The following is a 17,850-nucleotide window of genomic DNA, read 5'->3' on the forward strand; positions in this document are numbered from 1 at the left end:
GTGATAACAAAGCGTGTCTGGGTAGGGTTGGTGCTCCTGGTCACTGTAAACAAGTGCTGCCCGCCATTTCTCGCTGGGTCTCAGCACTCGCATTTTTCGCCGGATTCAAGTGTAAGGTGAGTCGCGGCGCCACGCATTCCCTGCGTGCTGGTGCATTAGAGCCACGGGCGTATGTGTGTGGTGTGTGGGAGCGCGGGTGGGCGTGGTGAGGGCGTGAGGGGGGCGAGTGCAGGGGCGTCCCGGCGATAGCAAGGCACTCACCGCTGCTCGCCACACAACACATCACTGTCACGGCCTGTATTTCACTGACGTGCTGTGCTCATTTATTCCCTGCGTGGCGGAGCGTCAGGATTGTGTGTGTGTGTGTTTGTGTCTATTCACTTGTCTTCCGTGTCAGTCATTCAAATCATCACTTGCTAATTATCTTTGCGATAAAGTTTTTTAATGCTCTTGACCCGCTCACACCACACCTCTCATTCTCTTTTGTTGTTGTCAAGGTTAGTAGTGTTGTTATTATCATAGTTGTTATTTATTTATTTATTTGTAAATGGGTATTTCTTGATAAGAAGTCTGTCCCCGCAGTGCCCCCAAATCCCTCAGACAAGCGTGGGGGCCTGTGAGCAATCACTGGTTTTGGCGGGGGATGAAAAATAAGCGAGATATGGACGTTCAAAAATCTAAGGCAATTTCCCACAATATTTCTAATTTTCCTAACCTAGCCTAGGGGGAACAGCCCCCGTAGGCTAGGGCGTTAATCTAACTTAGCATAATCTAACCTAATTTAACTTAGCATAACCTAACCTAATGAGGGACCTCAAAAATTATACCCACGTGAGGTGGTGATGTGAGTTGTCAGTGGTGTGCGGAGGCTCTCAGGGCAATGGAGGCAGGTACAGCTTGGCGGCTTCCTTCATCAGTGCGTGGAACCTTTTCTTTATGTCTGTATATCACATCTTAATCATTGCTGTTGCCAAACACTGGCACTGTTCACTTCACCTCCCTCCACTGGGTAGCCATGTTAACAAGTGACAGGGAGCCTCTGTCACAACGCCTCATTCATCTCTAAAACAAACAAAAAGTGTAATTGAACCTGCCTGGGAAAGTTGTTATTGGTGTCCTCATGTTATTGGTGTCCTCACTAGTGGCAGTGGGTCAGCTATTGGAGGGATCAGCTTTACAGACACCATGAAATCCTAACATGCCACTGTCCACGAATCACAGTTATAAACAATAGAAAATCATTTCAGTGTTTACTCTTGCCTGGTGCAGAGCTCGCTGGACTCAGAAAGTGCTGAATTTCTCCACACTGGAGTGGTGCCACAGCCACAACAGACGCGTGCCTCACAGTTATTTTGTTTCAAGGTCACCAGGATGTGTGAGTTTCTTGCTTGTGTGTTACATGGGCGTGATTTCCAGATTAACATTTATTATTTATTTGTGAATGTAACCTGAGTGTTGTTGATGCAGTGTTAAGCCGGCATAATGAGAATTTCAACGTGAGTTAGTTCATTATCTGGGCAAGTGCATCACCAGTCTGCTCATTTCCTTGCACTGAAAAAGTAAAATATAAAGATCATAATAAATAAATATATAAATTAAAACACATAAGTAAATAAAATAAAGGTTAACAATGTACATGCATTTGAATGATCCAACTTTGCTGTATTTCATTGTTGTGGTCGTTGTGCATATGTGGGTGGCCCTCTGAGGATGCCAGCCACACAGGAGAATTGTCCTGAAATAATATCAGTATTATGGGGAGTGTCTTCAGTCCTTCCTCCTGAATGAATGAAATCCCAGGCAGCAGCAAACACTAAATTAATTTGGAAGTTCTGAGTGAAGGAGTGACAGACGGAGTACTGGTGAACCCTTGGGATGACAGGAAGCCTTGTGCTGTGAGGCCATGGAAGGTGCCAGATGTGGGATGTTACAGTCTCCTCTGGCTGTGCCACTAGAGTGCAGGATTGGTGCTATCCATGAGTGTCCTCCAGGTGCTTGTGTCCCTTGCACTTCCTGCGTGCCTCCCGTCCTTTGCAGTCGTCCTTTACTTGTGCATTTTGTCAGAATAATGTTTTAATTTTTAGATTCTTTTATAATTTATTTACTTATCAATTTATTTTTAGGTTTTCTTTCCTGTGTATGAAAGGTTTTGAATTTATGGAGCTATTTTTTTATTTTGTTTATTTTTAATGTTTCTGTAAGTCAAGATTTTCCTTATTTTAAGCTTTCCTTCTCTCAGTTTGAGTTTTCAGTAATTTTATCCCATATGAGAAAGATTTTAGTTCTTTTTTTATATATTTTAATGTAATAAGCATTGCAATGGCTTTAGTTTCAAAATGAGATTAGAAGTGTACAGATGTTTTGCTGGCTTGGAAGTGTTGCTGTCAAATTTGTCTAAGTGTGTGTGGACTACAAATTTTCAGTACATTTCTAATAGGAAGCTCAGTCTCTTGTGAAACTGTTATCCAGGAAGTACATATGTGGTCAATAAATATCTCTTATCTATCTATGTACCTGTGTACCTATCTGCTGCAACTCCATCCCTCCATCTCACTCTGTCTACCCTCAGCTGGCTTCGTCTTGGCTCATTTAATCAGTTCCTGCTCTTCTCTTATTGCTGTGTCACCAAACAATTCTGTATCTTCAGAGGCTGACAGTAACGACCCTAACTCACAGGTTGTGGCCACAGAGGAGTGGGAAGCAAGGCACCCACCACCACCACCACCACCACCACTACCACCATCAACATGTCAGTCCACCCACCCCCCAAGAGGAAGGAGATCTACAAGTATTCAGCACAATGGACACTGTACAGCATGAACTGGTCTGTGCGGCCCGACAAGCGCTTCAGGTCAGTGTGTGTGTGTGTGTGTTGGTGGAGAGTGTGTAGTGTTTAGCTGTTAGTTCCAATATTCCTTCATGTGTTGGTGTTCGACTTGTGAAATAAGCAAGTACCTGGTTAAGATTGTACTAAGATGTATTTACCTACCTGTGTGTATTGTCATCCCTTCATCATCATCATCATCATCATCATCATCATCATCATCATCATCATCATCATCATCATCATCATCATCATCATCATCATCATCATCATTGTCTTCCTCCTTCCCTACTTCTATCCTTCATTTCATTCCCTCCATTTCTTTCTTTCCTTCTTCACTATACTTTGTTCCCTTTTTTTCCTGTTCCTCTTCCCCTCCTCACTCACATATTTTCCTCACCTTTCTCTTTTCCTTCTTTCTTTCACCTTTCTTTCCCTTTCTTTATCTCTGTCCTTCCCTACACTTCATTCTTCTTCCTCCCCACTCCTCTTCTCCTTCCTCCTCATTTCTTATTCCTTATCTCCTTTCTTCTGTGTCTTTTCCCTCCCCCTTCTCTCCCTCATGTCATTCCCTCTTCTCTCTTCTCCCATGTCTTTACTCCTCTTCTCTCTCTTCTCATTCTGTACTCCTCTTTCCTTTTTTCATGTCTTTTTCATTTCATATTTTCCTTTATTCCTTCATATCTCATTTCCTTTTCTCTCACTTATGTCTTTCTCCTCCTCCTCATTCCTTCCCTCACATCCCAACATCTCTCCTCTCCTCTCTCCTCCTCCCACATCTCTCCCCTCATTACTCTCTTCCTTGTCACCATCTCTCTCTCTTCCTCTCATTCACTCCCTCTCTGTCTCTCTCTCTCCTGCAGACTGGCGGTGGGCAGCTTCGTGGAGGAGTACAACAACAAGGTACAGATTGTGCAGCTGGATGAAGACACCTCGGAATTCGTGGTTCGCTCCACCTTCGACCACCCCTACCCCACCACTAAGATTATGTGGATCCCTGACAGTGTGAGTGTGTGTGTGTGTGTGTGTGTGTGTGTGTGTGTGTGTGTGTGTGTGTGTGTGTCATTTAGTTTAGATAGATTGGGATGTGTTATTTATTTATTTATTTATTTATTTATTTGTCTTCTTTATGGTTTGTGTGTATGTTTTTGTTTACTACTACTACTACTACTACTACTACTACTACTACTACTACTACTACTACTACTACTACTACTACTACTACTACTACTACTACCGCCACCCTGTCTCTATCCCTGTGTCTCCCTCCGCCCCTCAAACCCTCTATCACCACCAGCCTCTCCTGCTGTTTATGTGTGAGTGAGTGTCTCTGTGTCTCCCGCAGAAGGGCATCTACCCTGACCTGCTGGCGACGAGTGGTGACTACCTGAGGGTGTGGCAGCAGGGCAACGACGGCGACACACGCATGGCCTGCCTCCTCAACAATGTAAGTGGCTGCACACACACACACACACACACACACACACACACACACACACACACACACACACACACACACACACACACACACACACACACACACACACACACACACACACACACACACACACACACACACACACACCTAGATATCTAATAAAGAATAGCTTGTAAATTGAATTATGTACAGTAAAATAATCACATTCTCTCTCTCTCTCTCTCTCTCTCTCTCTCTCTCTCTCTCTCTCTCTCTCTCTCTCTCTCTCTCTCTCTCTCTCTCTCTCTCTCTCTCTCTCTCTCTCTCTCTCTCTCTCTCTCTCTCTCTCTCTCTCTCTCTCTCTCTCTCTCTCTCTCTCTCTCTCTCTCTCTCTCTCATCCACCCACATACATCCTTACTCACCCACACACCCTCACCCTCATATCCACATACCCGCACCCTCACCCACACACCCTCTTTACAGAACAAGAACTCAGACTTCTGTGCCCCCCTCACCTCATTTGACTGGAATGAGGTGGAGCCCAACCTGATTGGCACCTCCTCCATCGACACCACCTGCACCATCTGGGGCCTGGAGACGGGGCAGATGCTGGGGCGGGTCAATGTGGTGTCAGGGCACGTCAAGACTCAGCTGATTGCACACGACAAGGAGGTCTTCGATATCGCCTTCTCCCGTGCTGGTGGTGGACGTGATATGTTTGCTTCTGTTGGTACGTTTGTGTGTGTGTGTGTGTGTGTGTGTGTGGTTGTAGAATTGCATATATATCTTTACATTCCACTATCATCACTACCTTCCTTTGTTCCCTCTTCCTCCACTCATTGTCCACCACTCTCCCCCTCCCCCTCCTCTCACTGTCACCATTGCCACAGGAGCGGATGGGTCAGTGCGGATGTTTGACCTGCGGCACCTGGAGCACTCTACCATCATCTATGAGGACCCTGCCCACACCCCCCTGCTGCGCCTTGCCTGGAATAAGCAGGACCCCAACTACCTGTCCACTGTGGCCATGGATGCCTGCGAGGTGTGTGTGTGTGTGTGTGTGTGTGTGTGTGTGTGTGTGTGTGTGTGTGTGTGTGTGTGTGTGTGTGTGTGTGTGTGTGTGTGTGTGTGTGTGCGTGTGTGTGTGAGAGAGAGAGAGAGAGAGAGAGAGCAGGTAGGTAAGGCTAAATTAAAAGGTTATGGGTTAATTAAAAGACAGAAAAAGGAGATGATAATGGAGATAAGGATGAAATATAAATCTACAGATGAGGATAATAGGAGAGAGAGAGAGAGAGAGATATGTGCATTCATTGGTTCTATCACTTCAACTGTTCTGTTTGGATGTTTTTGCTTGTCTTTATCTTGTGTAATAATAATAATAATAATAATAATAATAATAATAATAATTGGTTTATTATTCAGGCAGTTAACAAACTGAAAATGTACAGAGGGGGTGGGGAAATACTTAACATTAATCCTAAAGCTAAGTCTAATATAGAAGGGAAATACTATTGATTGATGGCTCACACCATGGTGGAAATCGCGCTGAGTCTGTACTGGTCCATGCGTAGCGGCCTTTATGGGCATTATCTTGTTGTGGTGTCTGGTGGCACAGACTGGGCGAGGCATGTCACGTGTGTGTGTGTGTGTGTGTGTGTGTGTGTGTGTGTGTGTGTGTGTGTGTGTGTGTGTGTGTGTGTGTGTGTGTGTGTGTGTGTGTGCACCACATTGCAATGCTTTTAATTTGATTTCTGTACAGTTTATTTCCCAAAACATTAGACAACAAAGCAAAGGAGAAAAAGAGGATAGTTACCAGACAAAATGCTTAACAAACTGATTTTTGTGTGATAGTTTGAGAGGTAAAGGATGTGTGTGTGTGTGTGTGCGTGTGTGGCAATGGAGCAGCAGCACCTCACCACCTCTCTCCCCTGACAGGTGATCATCCTGGACGTGCGAGTGCCATGTACCCCCGTGGCACGCCTCAACAACCACCGTGCCTGCGTCAACGGCATTGCCTGGGCACCTCACTCCTCCGTGCACATCTGTACTGCAGGTGTGTGTGTGTGTGTGTGTGTGTGTGTGTGTGTGTGTGTGTGTGTAGATGTTTTTATATATTATCACTTTCTTTGTTTATCACTCTCTCTGTATTTGCCTTCCTCTTTTTGTAATGTCCTTTATTATGTAATGTCTCTCTCTCTCTCTCTCTCTCTCTCTCTCTCTCTCTCTCTCTCTCTCTCTCTCTCTCTCTCTCTCTCTCTCTCTCTCTCTCTCTCTCTCTCTCTCTCTCTCTCTCTCTCTCTCTCTCTCTCTCTCTCTCTCTCTCTCTCTCTCTCTCTCTCTCTCTCTCTCTCTCTCTCTCTCTCTCTCTCTCCTAAATAGTACACCATCTTTTGTTATTCTTTTTCTGTTTCTCCTATTTTCATGTCTCTGTGTCTGTCTTCCTCCCTTTCATAACATCTTTTATTACTCTTTGTCTCACCCTCTGTATCTCCTCCCTTGTTGTACTATCTTTGTCTCTGTCTGTGCCTCCCTCTCTGCTAACACCCTTTATCTCAATCTTTTTATCTCTCAGTATTTTCTGTCCCTCCCTCCTTTCTGTAACCACCTTTATCACCATCTGCCTCCCTCCCTTTTATAATATCACTTTTTCCTCTCTCTCTGTCTCTCTCTCTCTCAGTCTCTCTCTGTCTCTCTCTCTCTCTCTGTCTCTCTCTCTCTCTCTCTCTCTCTCTCTCTCTCTCTCTCTCTCTCTCTCTCTCTCTCTCTCTCTCTCTCTCTCTCTCTCTCTCTCTCTCTCTCTCTCTCTCTCTCTCTCTCTCTGTCTCTCTCTGTCTCTCTCTCTCTCTCTCTCTCTGTCTCTGTCTCCATGTCTGTGTTCCCTCCTTGACACCCTTCATCACTACCTCCCTCCCAGACACCACCACCACTGTCTGCTTCTCTGTGTCTCTCCCTCCCTCCCTAACACACCACCACTGTCTCCCTGTGTGTCTTATGTCCCTCGCTCCTTAAGACAACTCTCTGTCACTATATCCCTCACTGTGTCTCCCTCCCTAACACACCACCATCACCACCACCTTAACACCACCACCACCACTGCCACCACAGGGGACGACCACCAGGCACTGATCTGGGACGTGCAACAGATGCCCCGTGCCATTGAGGACCCCATCCTGGCCTACACTGCTGCTGAGGGGGAGATTAACCAGATCCAGTGGGGCGCCACGCAGCCCGACTGGATTGCCATCTGCTACAACAAGTGTCTGGAGATCTTGCGGGTGTGAGAGAGGGAGAGCGAGAGTGAGAGGGAGAGTGCAAGTTGTGGGTGTTTCTTTGTTTGATTTGATGGTTTGGTTGCTGTGTTTTTTTTTTTTTGCTCTATTTTCCATGATTCTTGGGGTGTGTGTGTGTGTGTGTGTGTGTGTGTGTGTGTGTGTGTGTGTGTGTGTGTGTGTGTGTGTGTGTGTGTGTGTTTGTTTGATGGAAAGAGAGAGTCAGAGGATACATCTTGGATCTCTCATGTTTTTTTTTTTTTTTTTTTTTTCTCACTTTTCTTTCCTCTGTAACTGTGTTTTTTTCTGTAATTCTTTAGGTTGTGTATCCAAGTGTTTGACTGATGAAGAGAGAGAGAGAGAGAGAATACACCTAGAATCTCTCATCTCTTTATTTTTATTTTTATTTATTTTTTTAGTTTTTCCCATTTCTGTTTTGTCTGTATTACTGCTCTATTTTCTGTGATTCTTGGTGTGTGTGTGTGTGTGTGTGTGTGTGTGTGTTAAAAATTGAAAGAGTCTGAGAATATGCCTTTTATCTCATTTCTCTTTATTTTTGTTTTGTTTTATTTTCTCACTCTTTTTCTTTCCTGTGTATCTGTTTTGTTTTCTGTGATTCTTGGGGTGTAGTGTGTGTGTGTGTGTGTGTGTGTGTGTGTGTGTGTATATGAAAGAGAGAGAGAGAGAGAGAGAGAGAGAGAGACTGACTGACCTAAAGAAAGCCCCTTAAATTCCTCTCATTTATCTTTTCACTATTCCTTTCTGTGTTTCTTTGTCTGTGTATCATTTTGTCCTCTGTGTGTGAGTGACTGATTGAAAAAGAGAAACAGAGAACATCCTGGAATCTCTTGTTTCTCTTTCCATCTTCATTTCTTTTCTCACTTCCCCTTTCTTTGTCTGTGTTATCGATTTCCGTTCTCACTTCCCTTTCTTTGTCTGTGTTATCGTTTTCTGTGATTTTTGTGGTTTGCATGAGTGACTGATAAAGAGAGAGACAGAGAGATTTACAGAATACCCTAAAGTCTCTCTAATTTCTCTCTGTACCTTTATTTTCCCCATTGTTCTTCTCATCTCTCCCTCGTTCCCCACTCTGTTACTCGTCACACACCCCAGCTAAGGTCTTGGATGCTCAACTCTGCTCCTCCCAGGGTGTGCTACTATTCTGGCAATGATGTGAGGGGCCCAGATATGTGTTACTGTTCTGGCATTGATGTACAGGTGCCCCCAGAGATGTGACATTGTTCTGGCAATGATGTGGGAGTGTGTAAAGGTATGACACTGTTCTGGCAATGATGTAGAGATGACACTGTTCTGGCAGTTATGTAGGGGTGTGTAGGGGTATGATACTGTGTTGGTAAATATTGCAAGGGTGTCCAAAGGTATGTTCTGGCAGTGGTGTGAGAGAGGTGGAGTATTGTGTTGGTGTTGAATGGTTTTACCATCCTGGAAGCATCATTACCATCTTCACATCCTCACTCTTTTATTTTTTTATTTATTAGTAATTTTTTTCTATGCTTCTATTAGGTGACAGTGTGTGTGGTGTTGAGAGGTTACAAACACCATCATTACCACATCATCTCTGTCTCTCTGTGGTGTTGAGAGATCTTACAAACACCAAACATTACCACTTCATCTCCATCATCTTTGTTTTTGGTGTTGAAAGATCTTGTAAACACCATTAGCATCTTCACCTCCCATCTCCACTGCAAACACCACCAGCATCACCAGTCATGGTTGTCGCCAAGTGTTCTGTTCTCCCTGTGTTCTGTAGCATCGCTGGCCTAGCTTGCATCAGAGAAGGAGAATTCTAAGTACAAAGTTAGTTTAAAAAGCGTGTATCAGTCAGTCAGTGGGTTGGTTGGTCAGTTAAGAAGCATCATTGTCTTTTTTTTTTTTTTTTTTTTTTTTTTTTTTTTTTTTTTTTTTTTTTGCTTGTATTTAATCTGTTCCCTGTCATTTGGCATGGGGCACCTTAGGTATTGCTGGGGCCTGATTGGTCAGCTCTTGGCTGCTGGGGCCCCTTAGCTTGGCAGAATCAGATTGGGGCAAGTTTATGAGTTCTTAAGGTTATTAAAATCAGACAGTAAAGTTTTTAAGTTTGACAGAATCAGACCCAGATAAGTTAATGGGTCTTTAAGCTTAAAATGACTGGGAAAAGCTTTTAAAGTTGTAAGCCCTACAGAATCAGACTGCTGCAAGTTTGTGGGTTCTTAAGCTTGACAGAATCAGGCTAGTGCAAATTTTTAGTTTAATTTTAAAAGCCATTAACAAGAAAGGAATAGTAATTAAGTCATTAGAACCTATTTCAGGGCCTGTTGTTTTATTTTGTGCTCATTAAAATTGTTTATGCTTAGCAGTCAAAGGGTTAGGAGCATCAGGAGCAAGAAGTTTACAGTGACTTAAGTTTTGTGTGTGTGTGTGTGTGTGTGTGTGTGCGCACAAGTGTTTACCCATGATGCAATCTTTTACAACTAGTGACATGGCAGCAGCTTCACCACCACTAGTGTGTGCAGTGAAGGAGGACATTGGAGTAATGTTAAAGCACTCCTTGCCTGCCCAAGAAAGCTGCAGCCCCCCACACTCCCCACTGGCATCTGTTTGTAGTACTTTGATTTCTATACACTCCCCCAAAACATTAGACAAAGCAGAACTGAAAGGAATATATTTAACCAACAAGATGCTAAACAGTAACTTACATATGATAGGTAAAGTGTTGAGGGGCAGTGTGAGGTGTGCAGCAGTGGCTGGGAAGGCTCAGAGCACTTGTAGCAATCTTGTGAGACAAAGGCTGCTATTCTCAAATACTTTTTAACAGGCTGCACCACGTCACTACAGTTTTCAAGGGTGTCTTCATGATCCTGGTGATGGTTTAGCAGCATCTACTGAAAGTCATTGGGGTTTTCAAGGGTGTCTTCATGGTTTTAGTGACAGTTAAGGATTCTGCACCAACAGGAAAATATTCACCCTTGAAGACGTGACTAATCGTCTCAGTGGCCTTTACTTTTAAAAATAGTCTCGAGTGTTTGAGAATGGGAGCCTTAGTATTAATGCATTTTTCATACTAATCCCGTACAGTTAAGCACACTCAGACCAGTGTTGTATTCCTCACTAGTAACGCCACCCTGACAGCCATGGTAGTCTTGCACTCCTCACCCCGGCATGAGCTGTTTCTTCTCCTTGGTGAGTGTAGGACTGCTGTGCTGGAGGTGGCCGGGTAGGTGGCCCCAAGATGATTTTAGTGCAGATCAGGACGACCTTGTGTCATTTTCTTAGTGTTAATCCCGTTGTAGCTTTACTTGCAAGACTGTAGTGTGTGTGTGTGTGTGTGTGTGTGTGTGTGTGTGTGTGTGTGTGTGTGTGTGTGTGTGTGTGTGTGTGTGTGTGTGTGTGTGTGTGTGTGTGTGTGTGTGTCCTGTCCACGGCATGGCAGGAAATGTCATGAATCTTTTGAAGTGTCTCATTCAACAGCCAGATATACACCTACATAAGTGAGAGAGAGAGAGAGAGAGAGAGAGAGAGAGAGAGAGAGAGAGATGTTTTATGTCAGGGGTCAGTTTTGTAATTTTATAAAGTGAGGATGTGGTGGTGTCACCCAGCGTGCATGTCACCAGACCAGTGAGCGGCTGGCTTCATCCCCTCAGCAGTGTGTCACCCTTGTGCCCCTCACCCCCTAACACAGGAACATGCAAGTCTAGTGTGTCAAGGCTGGAAGAGGGAGGGAAGAGGAACTGGAAACACACTAGTTTGGTACATTAAACCATCGCCCTCATAATACAAAGGTTTCTCCTTCTCTTCTCTCCCCATCCACACAGAGCCTCCCACTCCCTTGCCATTCTGCCCAGGTGTCTCCCAGCCTGAGCTTCCATCCCTAAAGAATGGTATAGTGTTGTGTTAGTGTGCAGAGAGATGCCTGTTACTGCTGTTATGTTCTGCCGTGCTGTTTGGTCTTATGCCATGCTGTCATTCCTTTGCTGTGGTTAGTTAGCGATTCTGATTTTAGTTTATTGATTTGAGGAGCTGCTTTCACTCTCTCTCTCTCTTTCTTTCTTTTTCTGTGCAAGGAATGTCTTTCAGCACCTCAGCATAAGTGGTGACAGTCTCATCCCCATCCACCACCATCATGACTCTCACACCATCTCTCTCCTTCCGATCACCACAACCACCTCCATTTCATTGCTGTACCATTCACTCACCTCTCAGCATCACACATTGCATATCATTATGACTCACCACCACCTCGATCACCTCAGCTGTCACTTCTGTATGCCAGGGTGTGCTAAGTTCCATATTTCAGCCTCACCTTTCATTCCATTTAGTAAGACGCTGCAAGGAGTGACGCTAGAATAGTTTGTCATGATCATATACACTTGTATGGAATGTCCTCTAGCAGCGTGAACGACCAACGACTTAGAGGCACAAGCAGACATCTCCCCACACCGTTTTTAGCAATCAGGATGAGTTTTCATTTCTTTCTTGGGCACCATCAGTATTTGCCTGGTGGAGACATGACCTGTGGTGCCTCATTGTTCTCTGTCTGGCTAACAGTGGCTGTGGTTTGGATTTTGAAGTGTTCAGTTACATCAAGAGCTGCACCATTATTGTGTGTGTGTGTCTGTGTGTGTGTGTGTGTGTGTGTTTTCCATCACTGTCCCTGTTGACAGCTTCATTCATTTGCTACAGTTTGTGTTGCTCTTCACAGGAAGGTGTTTTAATGTCTCCCAGGCAAAACTCTGCACGGAATATTCTGTCACTTCCAAGTTTCCCAAGGTTTGGCTGTCAACATAGGTTGTGTTTGAAATCTGTCCCTTAACTAAGGTTTGTTACTTTGTTCTGATGGAAGACTTCCTTTCATTACTGTAAGAAAGGAAAGTACCACAAGCGCCATCAACAGACCCAAGCCAGTCAGTCCTGGGGACAGAATGAGATGACTTGGCCTGGCCCATCACATAGCTGGGCTGCTGCCATTGCACAGCACGGCCAGACAGACCACAGGTTCATGGTGCCCGTTCTTGCCACATTATTTAAATGACCATGATGTAATTACCTTTTAGAACTGTACATTAAAGTTTTTCTAATAGTTTTTTGTTTTATTAGTGGGGAGTGCAGCCTGAAACTTATAACTTAAGGTGACATGATGTCAAAGATCGTGTTACCTGTGCATGGCTGGCGCATTGGACACAGTTGGGCTGAGACGTTTGGGGCAGCTGAGGAGATGCCACAAGAAATACACCAGTGATGCAAAAAAGGTTTATGAGCCTTACTCACTTTAGAAAGACAAAATCTTACATCAGTTTCTGCGTTATGACCCGACGCACTCCGTCCCTCGCATTCCTGCTGCTGCCGAGCTGACGGGCAGCGGTCTTCTCGGTGGGTGCCGCGCCTCATGGCGGCAGTGGACGCGCTGCTCACTCGCCGAGTTACCGGCATCCCAGACTCCGTGCTGTCTGGTGCATCCCTGAACATCGACGACTTGATGAAGGGTACTGGAGGAAGCACAGCAATGCAGCGCGGCAGGAAGGGCGTGGGTGGGGGAGGTCCTCTCTGTGGTGCACTCAGGGGTGTCACTGTGTTGCAACCCTCCTGTGTCTCTGCTGTGCTGGAATGATTCATGAGAGCAACATGCACAGCACATGGCCTTGGGCGACGGGCGTGGCTGTCACCGCCGCTGGGGACAACGCTCGCTTGCAAGCAAGAGGAAGAACAGCAATTACACTACAGTCACTTTCCCTCGCCAAAATTTCCTGAAGAGACAACAGAGGAGAGGCTTGGCGCCAAATGAGGATGAGAACTGGCGTGTGGCGGCTGGCGGGGCGGGGCGGGGCGGGGGCGTGCCAGGGCCACCGGGCTGAGCACCTCAAGTAAGGCAGCACTAGGGAAGGGTCACTATGCGGTACATGATACAATGAATGTCAATGACTGAAACACGTCTTACTGATGAGTGGGAACAAGAGTCAAGGTCACCCGCACCACCCGGTGAAGGAGCTGCTGGCCGCCACCTGTTGTGCCGCCCCTGACTGGTGGAGCGGCACCAGGGGCTGGCAGGCTGCAGTGGTGGTGGGGGAGTGGCACGCTGCCGACCAGTCCTTGCTATGTACACTGAGGTGTGGCGTGGTGGTGGCGGTGATGAGCATCTTGTCTGGCATGACTGTCCCAGCTGTCACCTCAACCTGCAGCAGAGAGGCATGGGTCATCACACAGGAAGGAGTGGTGGCCACATCCTATATTAATAAACACTGAAAGCTAAAAGTTACCCTCAAAGTAAAAAATTACTTTCAAAGTTGCTCCTAACTCCTAAAACTCTCAAAGTTGTGAGTTTGCTCCTAGAAGTGCTTTCAAAGTGAGTGAAAGATAAAAAGCACCTCAGAGGGACTTTTACAGGAGTTAAGAGTGGTATTCTCAACAAAGGTGGAATATACATACATACATGCATACACCTGTATGTGAGAGAGAGAGAGAGAGAGAGAGAGAGAGAGAGAGAGAGAGAGAGAGAGAGAGAGAGAGAGAGAGAGAGAGAGAGAGAGAGAGAGAGAGAATGTACTATATGCATATAAGTATGTATGCATGGTTAATTTAGATGGGTAACAATGTCTGGCCATACAGTGTTCTTTTGCTTGTAAGTCACTCCCAGGTCATTTTTATCCATTGTTATATTTTTCTTTCCTCTGTGAGGCTTACAAGGAGTAGCATTTCATAACTGCACTAATTTCTTTCACTCTTGAACTGGCTGCCGTCCTCTGCATTCATCTTGAGATGACAAGTGACACGTTGGCCCGTCAGGGAGAGCGGCAATTTGTTTACATCTGCCAAATTATCGACATGTCCAGAAATTACGTATCGCTCAGAAATAGTCTACCATTAAGAAACATTTAAGATTAATTCACAAACATAAGCTGCTACCAAAAGAATGCCTTTTTATATTTGATGCAAAGTAATGTTGCTACATTTAGAAAAGCCGCTACTTCAGCATCATTGTTGCTGGTAGGAGTAACTTTTATTTTGAAAGTAAAAGCTGCTTTTAGGAGCAACTTCTAGGAGCAAAGTCAAAGATAAAAGCACTTCTAGGAGTGCTCCTAGGAGTCTTTATTAATAAGGGCCCTGGCTGTTTCAGGGAATAAATCAAAGGAAGGAAGCAAAGGTATAATAGTTTGTGTACAAGAGAAGTATGGAGGTCACAGACTCCACCTGAGCCAAGGAGACTCGAGGTTTCACTGGCAACAAGTTATCCCGAGTGTCTTGTCAGGGGCTTAATCTCTGCCCACTCACACCTCACACCTCAACCTTTCACGTCAATCTCTCAGCCTCAAACAAGGCAGCACACCACCGTTGCAGTGCACGCCAGGAATCATGACTTGGCTCAATGACAGAAAAATTTTGCTGCACTCAACAATGACAGTAAATCAGGCCTTCAGTACCTATTTAACAGTGGAGGTTGAAGACACAGATGAGGCTGAGGTGTGCCTTCAGCACATGTACAGTACCTTACCATTACTATTGCAAATTGTTTCTCCTGGTAATTATGGAGCTGCTATCACTGTCTTCTTCAGGGTTTGGTACCTTTGCCAAGCTCTTTTTTCTTTTCCATTTTTAACCAATTTCTGCTGTTGTAGGCCACATCCCTTCTTAAACGAATAAAAAAAATAAGAACAAAAATACAAATAAAGCAACAGCCACATTAACTCCACCACCATTACCACACACACACACACGCACACACACATACACTAAGTGGGCAGCTTGGTGCGTTTCCGGGCAATGGCATCCTCTACCGCTCGTAGTTGCTTGAGGAGTTCCTCACGTCTGTTGGCCTGAGGCTTCTTGCTGGGTGGGGGGGGTGCCGGGGCAGCAGGGGGGCTGCGGGGGGTGACCTGCAGAAGGGAGGACAGTGAGAGTTAGTCTTGTGATTGTGGTGGTGTTTATATCAAGTGTTGCCAGGACTGCTTGGTCTCAAGTGTTGCCAGGACTGAGGCCTGAATTCAGAACCACTTTGCTCTCTAACAATCACTATTTTCAAAGGCCACAGAAATCATTAGCTGGTCCTCAAAGAGTTTCTCTTGTTAATAACAAAGAAATCTCATTAAATATGTCGGTGGAACTATAAAAACACCCTTAAGAACTGAAATTCTCAACTAGAGCCTTATGAAAGTAGTGGAGGTGTAGTGCAGTTTCATAACATGATCCAGAGTGTTACCTTGGGAGGTGGTGCTTCAGGCAGGGGACTCTCAGCCTTGCGTTTCCTGATCAGCTTGGTGCCACCTGTGTCTGACTCACCACCTGTGGGAGGAACGGTCACTCAGGCTGATAGCTGATAGGGAAAGGGGGACATGGCTCACTGTAATTACTCCCCTTTCCCCCCCCTTTTCTCTCTCATGTCACCTTGCATTACTCTACCTCTTCCTTCCAACTTCCTCTGTCCTGCCTTTCCTGTCCTGTGATCAATATTTGCCTTTTGTCCTTCCTATGAAAATACCAGTCTCCATACAAGAGCTGGAGGGAGTGGTGGGTGGGGAGGAACCTTCTGTTGTACTGTTCTTGCCAAGCTAGGAGGAGTAGTGGTGGGTGGGGAGGAGCCTTCTGCTACATCATCCTTCCTCTTTACAAAGCTAGAGAGAGTGACAGTTAAGGAAGCTTTCTGTTATTCCTATCTCATTCCCAAACACACAAACACAAGTGTTGCCCTTTGCCTATCTAAAGTAATCCTATTCTATCCCATCCTGTCTCCTTACCAAACTGGAATACTGGTAGGTGGGGAGGAGCCTTCTGTTATCCCTATCTCATTCCCCAATACACAAAGGACTAGAAGTGTGTTGCCCCTTGCCTACATTAAGTAATCCTGGCCTTTGTGGTGTTACTCTTCACCTCTCACAAGTACTTCTATCCTATCTGTCCCTCTCTATGCTAAGCCGCACTGAGCCACTCACTGTCGTCCTCCTGAGGCAGCACTGGCTTCTCCAGGCGCTTCAGGGCAGGGCCCTTCAGGGTGAGCTTGATCTGCTGCTTCTGTCCGGACAGCTGCAATGACACGTCAGAGTCAGGGGGTGGGTGTGTGTGTGTGTGTGTGTGTGTTTAAGGCTGCAATAAGTGTGGGGATAGGAAGCTGTGTGTATATAGAGAGCTGCAATGAGCATGTTGGATTAGTGTGCGAGTAGGGAAGAAATTACATACACACAAACACACTTAAAATACAAACACTTTTCTTCACAAATTTAATGATGACTCTCTCTCTCTCTCTCTCTCTCTCTCTCTCTCTCTCTATATATATATATATATATATATATGTGTGTAGTGAGCATCATGTATCTCAAGAAACTAGATTTTTTATTTTTCATGTTTTCAGATCTTTTTGCAGGAAAACTTTTGACATTTCCATTCCTAAATATAAATTCTGCATTTGCTAATCAGAACAAAGGATAAAACTGATCAAAGAATGTCCCTCTGCATACAGTAAGGCAGTGGTGGTATGGGAGTGTGGGTGGGGAATGGAAAGAACTTGTTACCATCCCCCATTCCCGCCTCTCACCTTGACAGGATCCATGGCCTTGCTCTTGGCCTGGCCATAGGAGACAGTGCCCTGAGTCATGCGCCGCTTGTCATTCACCGCTGCTGGGGGGAGGAAGGCGCACAGTGAGGCAGGCATAGGTCACACAGATTTGGTGGTGGTGGTGGTGGTGGTGGTGGTGGTGGAGGGAAACAGTAAATTGAACAATAGGTGGGTAAGTTTTGGGAAGTGGCTGAGATGGCAAAGGTAGACAAACTGATAATGATGGCAGGAAGTTTTTGTATTCACACACACACACACACACACACACACACACACACACACACACACACACACACACACACACACGTACATACACTGTTTTCTGCCAACCAATTTCTCATACTTACACCAACACACATCCACACCCACACCTACATGCAAACACACACACACACACACACACACACACACACACACACACACACACACACACACATCCACACCACATCCAAACACACACACAAAACACTCACAAACACCCTCACACACACACACACACACACACACACACACACACACACACTCACACACACTCACCCCTCCGCCTGCTATCCACACTGGAGGCGGAGCTGGACCGTGAGTAGGAGGACCTGGAGCGGGACCTGGAATGGGAATGGGACCTGGACCGGGAGATGCTGCGGCCCCTTGATCTGGACCGGGACGTGGCTGAGCTGGACCGGGAGGCTGACCTGGACCGGGACCGACTGGATGAGAAGGTGCGGCCCAGTCTGTGAGGGACAAGTGGCAGGTGAGAGTGTGGAATGAAAGAGGAAACAGGAGAGAGTGAAGATAAGGAGGAGG

At 45.6% G+C, this 17,850-nt stretch overlaps 2 protein-coding genes across 8 annotated transcripts in view; one reads left to right on the forward strand and one right to left on the reverse strand.

Moving 5' to 3' along the window:
* Nucleotides 1-9: 9 nt before the first annotated feature.
* LOC135095147 (DDB1- and CUL4-associated factor 7) lies at nt 10-12,588 on the forward strand. 2 transcript variants are annotated; one of them, XM_063995930.1, is made up of 8 exons: nt 10-116; nt 2,677-2,851; nt 3,688-3,829; nt 4,170-4,271; nt 4,726-4,972; nt 5,133-5,284; nt 6,178-6,295; nt 7,348-12,588. In XM_063995930.1, the coding sequence occupies exons 2-8, from the start codon at nt 2,748-2,750 to the stop codon at nt 7,521-7,523; spliced, it is 1,041 nt and encodes a 346-aa protein (XP_063852000.1). In that variant the 5' UTR covers nt 10-116; nt 2,677-2,747; the 3' UTR covers nt 7,524-12,588. The 2 variants fall into 2 exon arrangements, with proteins under 2 accessions (XP_063852000.1, XP_063852002.1); XM_063995932.1 differs by having other exon boundaries at nt 56-111.
* A 156-nt stretch (nt 12,589-12,744) lies between these two features.
* The window catches only part of LOC135095146 (serine/arginine repetitive matrix protein 2-like), an 18,894-nt gene continuing 13,788 nt past the window's right edge, over nt 12,745-17,850 (reverse strand). For 4 of the 6 annotated variants that reach the window (XR_010264067.1, XR_010264066.1, XM_063995928.1 and 1 more), the window contains 6 exons: nt 17,587-17,777; nt 17,029-17,108; nt 16,430-16,520; nt 15,700-15,782; nt 15,232-15,376; nt 12,745-13,678 (listed from right to left, as the gene is read on the reverse strand). Coding sequence is in view for 4 of the 6 variants with exons in the window: in XM_063995928.1 (XP_063851998.1) it covers nt 15,233-15,376; nt 15,700-15,782; nt 16,430-16,520; nt 17,029-17,108; nt 17,587-17,777 (589 nt within the window). In the remaining 2 variants the exon portion in view is untranslated. Of the gene's footprint in view, nt 13,679-15,231; nt 15,377-15,699; nt 15,783-16,429; nt 16,521-17,028; nt 17,112-17,586; nt 17,778-17,850 lie in introns of all 6 variants that reach the window. The other 2 variants (XM_063995926.1, XM_063995927.1) reach the window with 1 other exon arrangement.

This window comes from Scylla paramamosain, chromosome 47 (genome assembly GCF_035594125.1).
Source record: "Scylla paramamosain isolate STU-SP2022 chromosome 47, ASM3559412v1, whole genome shotgun sequence".
Taxonomy (NCBI): domain Eukaryota; kingdom Metazoa; phylum Arthropoda; class Malacostraca; order Decapoda; family Portunidae; genus Scylla; species Scylla paramamosain.

Coding starts and splice junctions, on each gene's coding strand:
- LOC135095147 (XM_063995930.1), top strand. CDS start 2,748: ATGTCAGTCCACCCACCCCCCAAGAGGAAGGAGATCTACAAGTATTCA. Junction 4,272..4,725: donor TGGCCTGCCTCCTCAACAAT/GTAAGTGGCTGC, acceptor CCCTCTTTACAG/AACAAGAACTCAGACTTCTG. Junction 6,296..7,347: donor CGTGCACATCTGTACTGCAG/GTGTGTGTGTGT, acceptor CTGCCACCACAG/GGGACGACCACCAGGCACTG.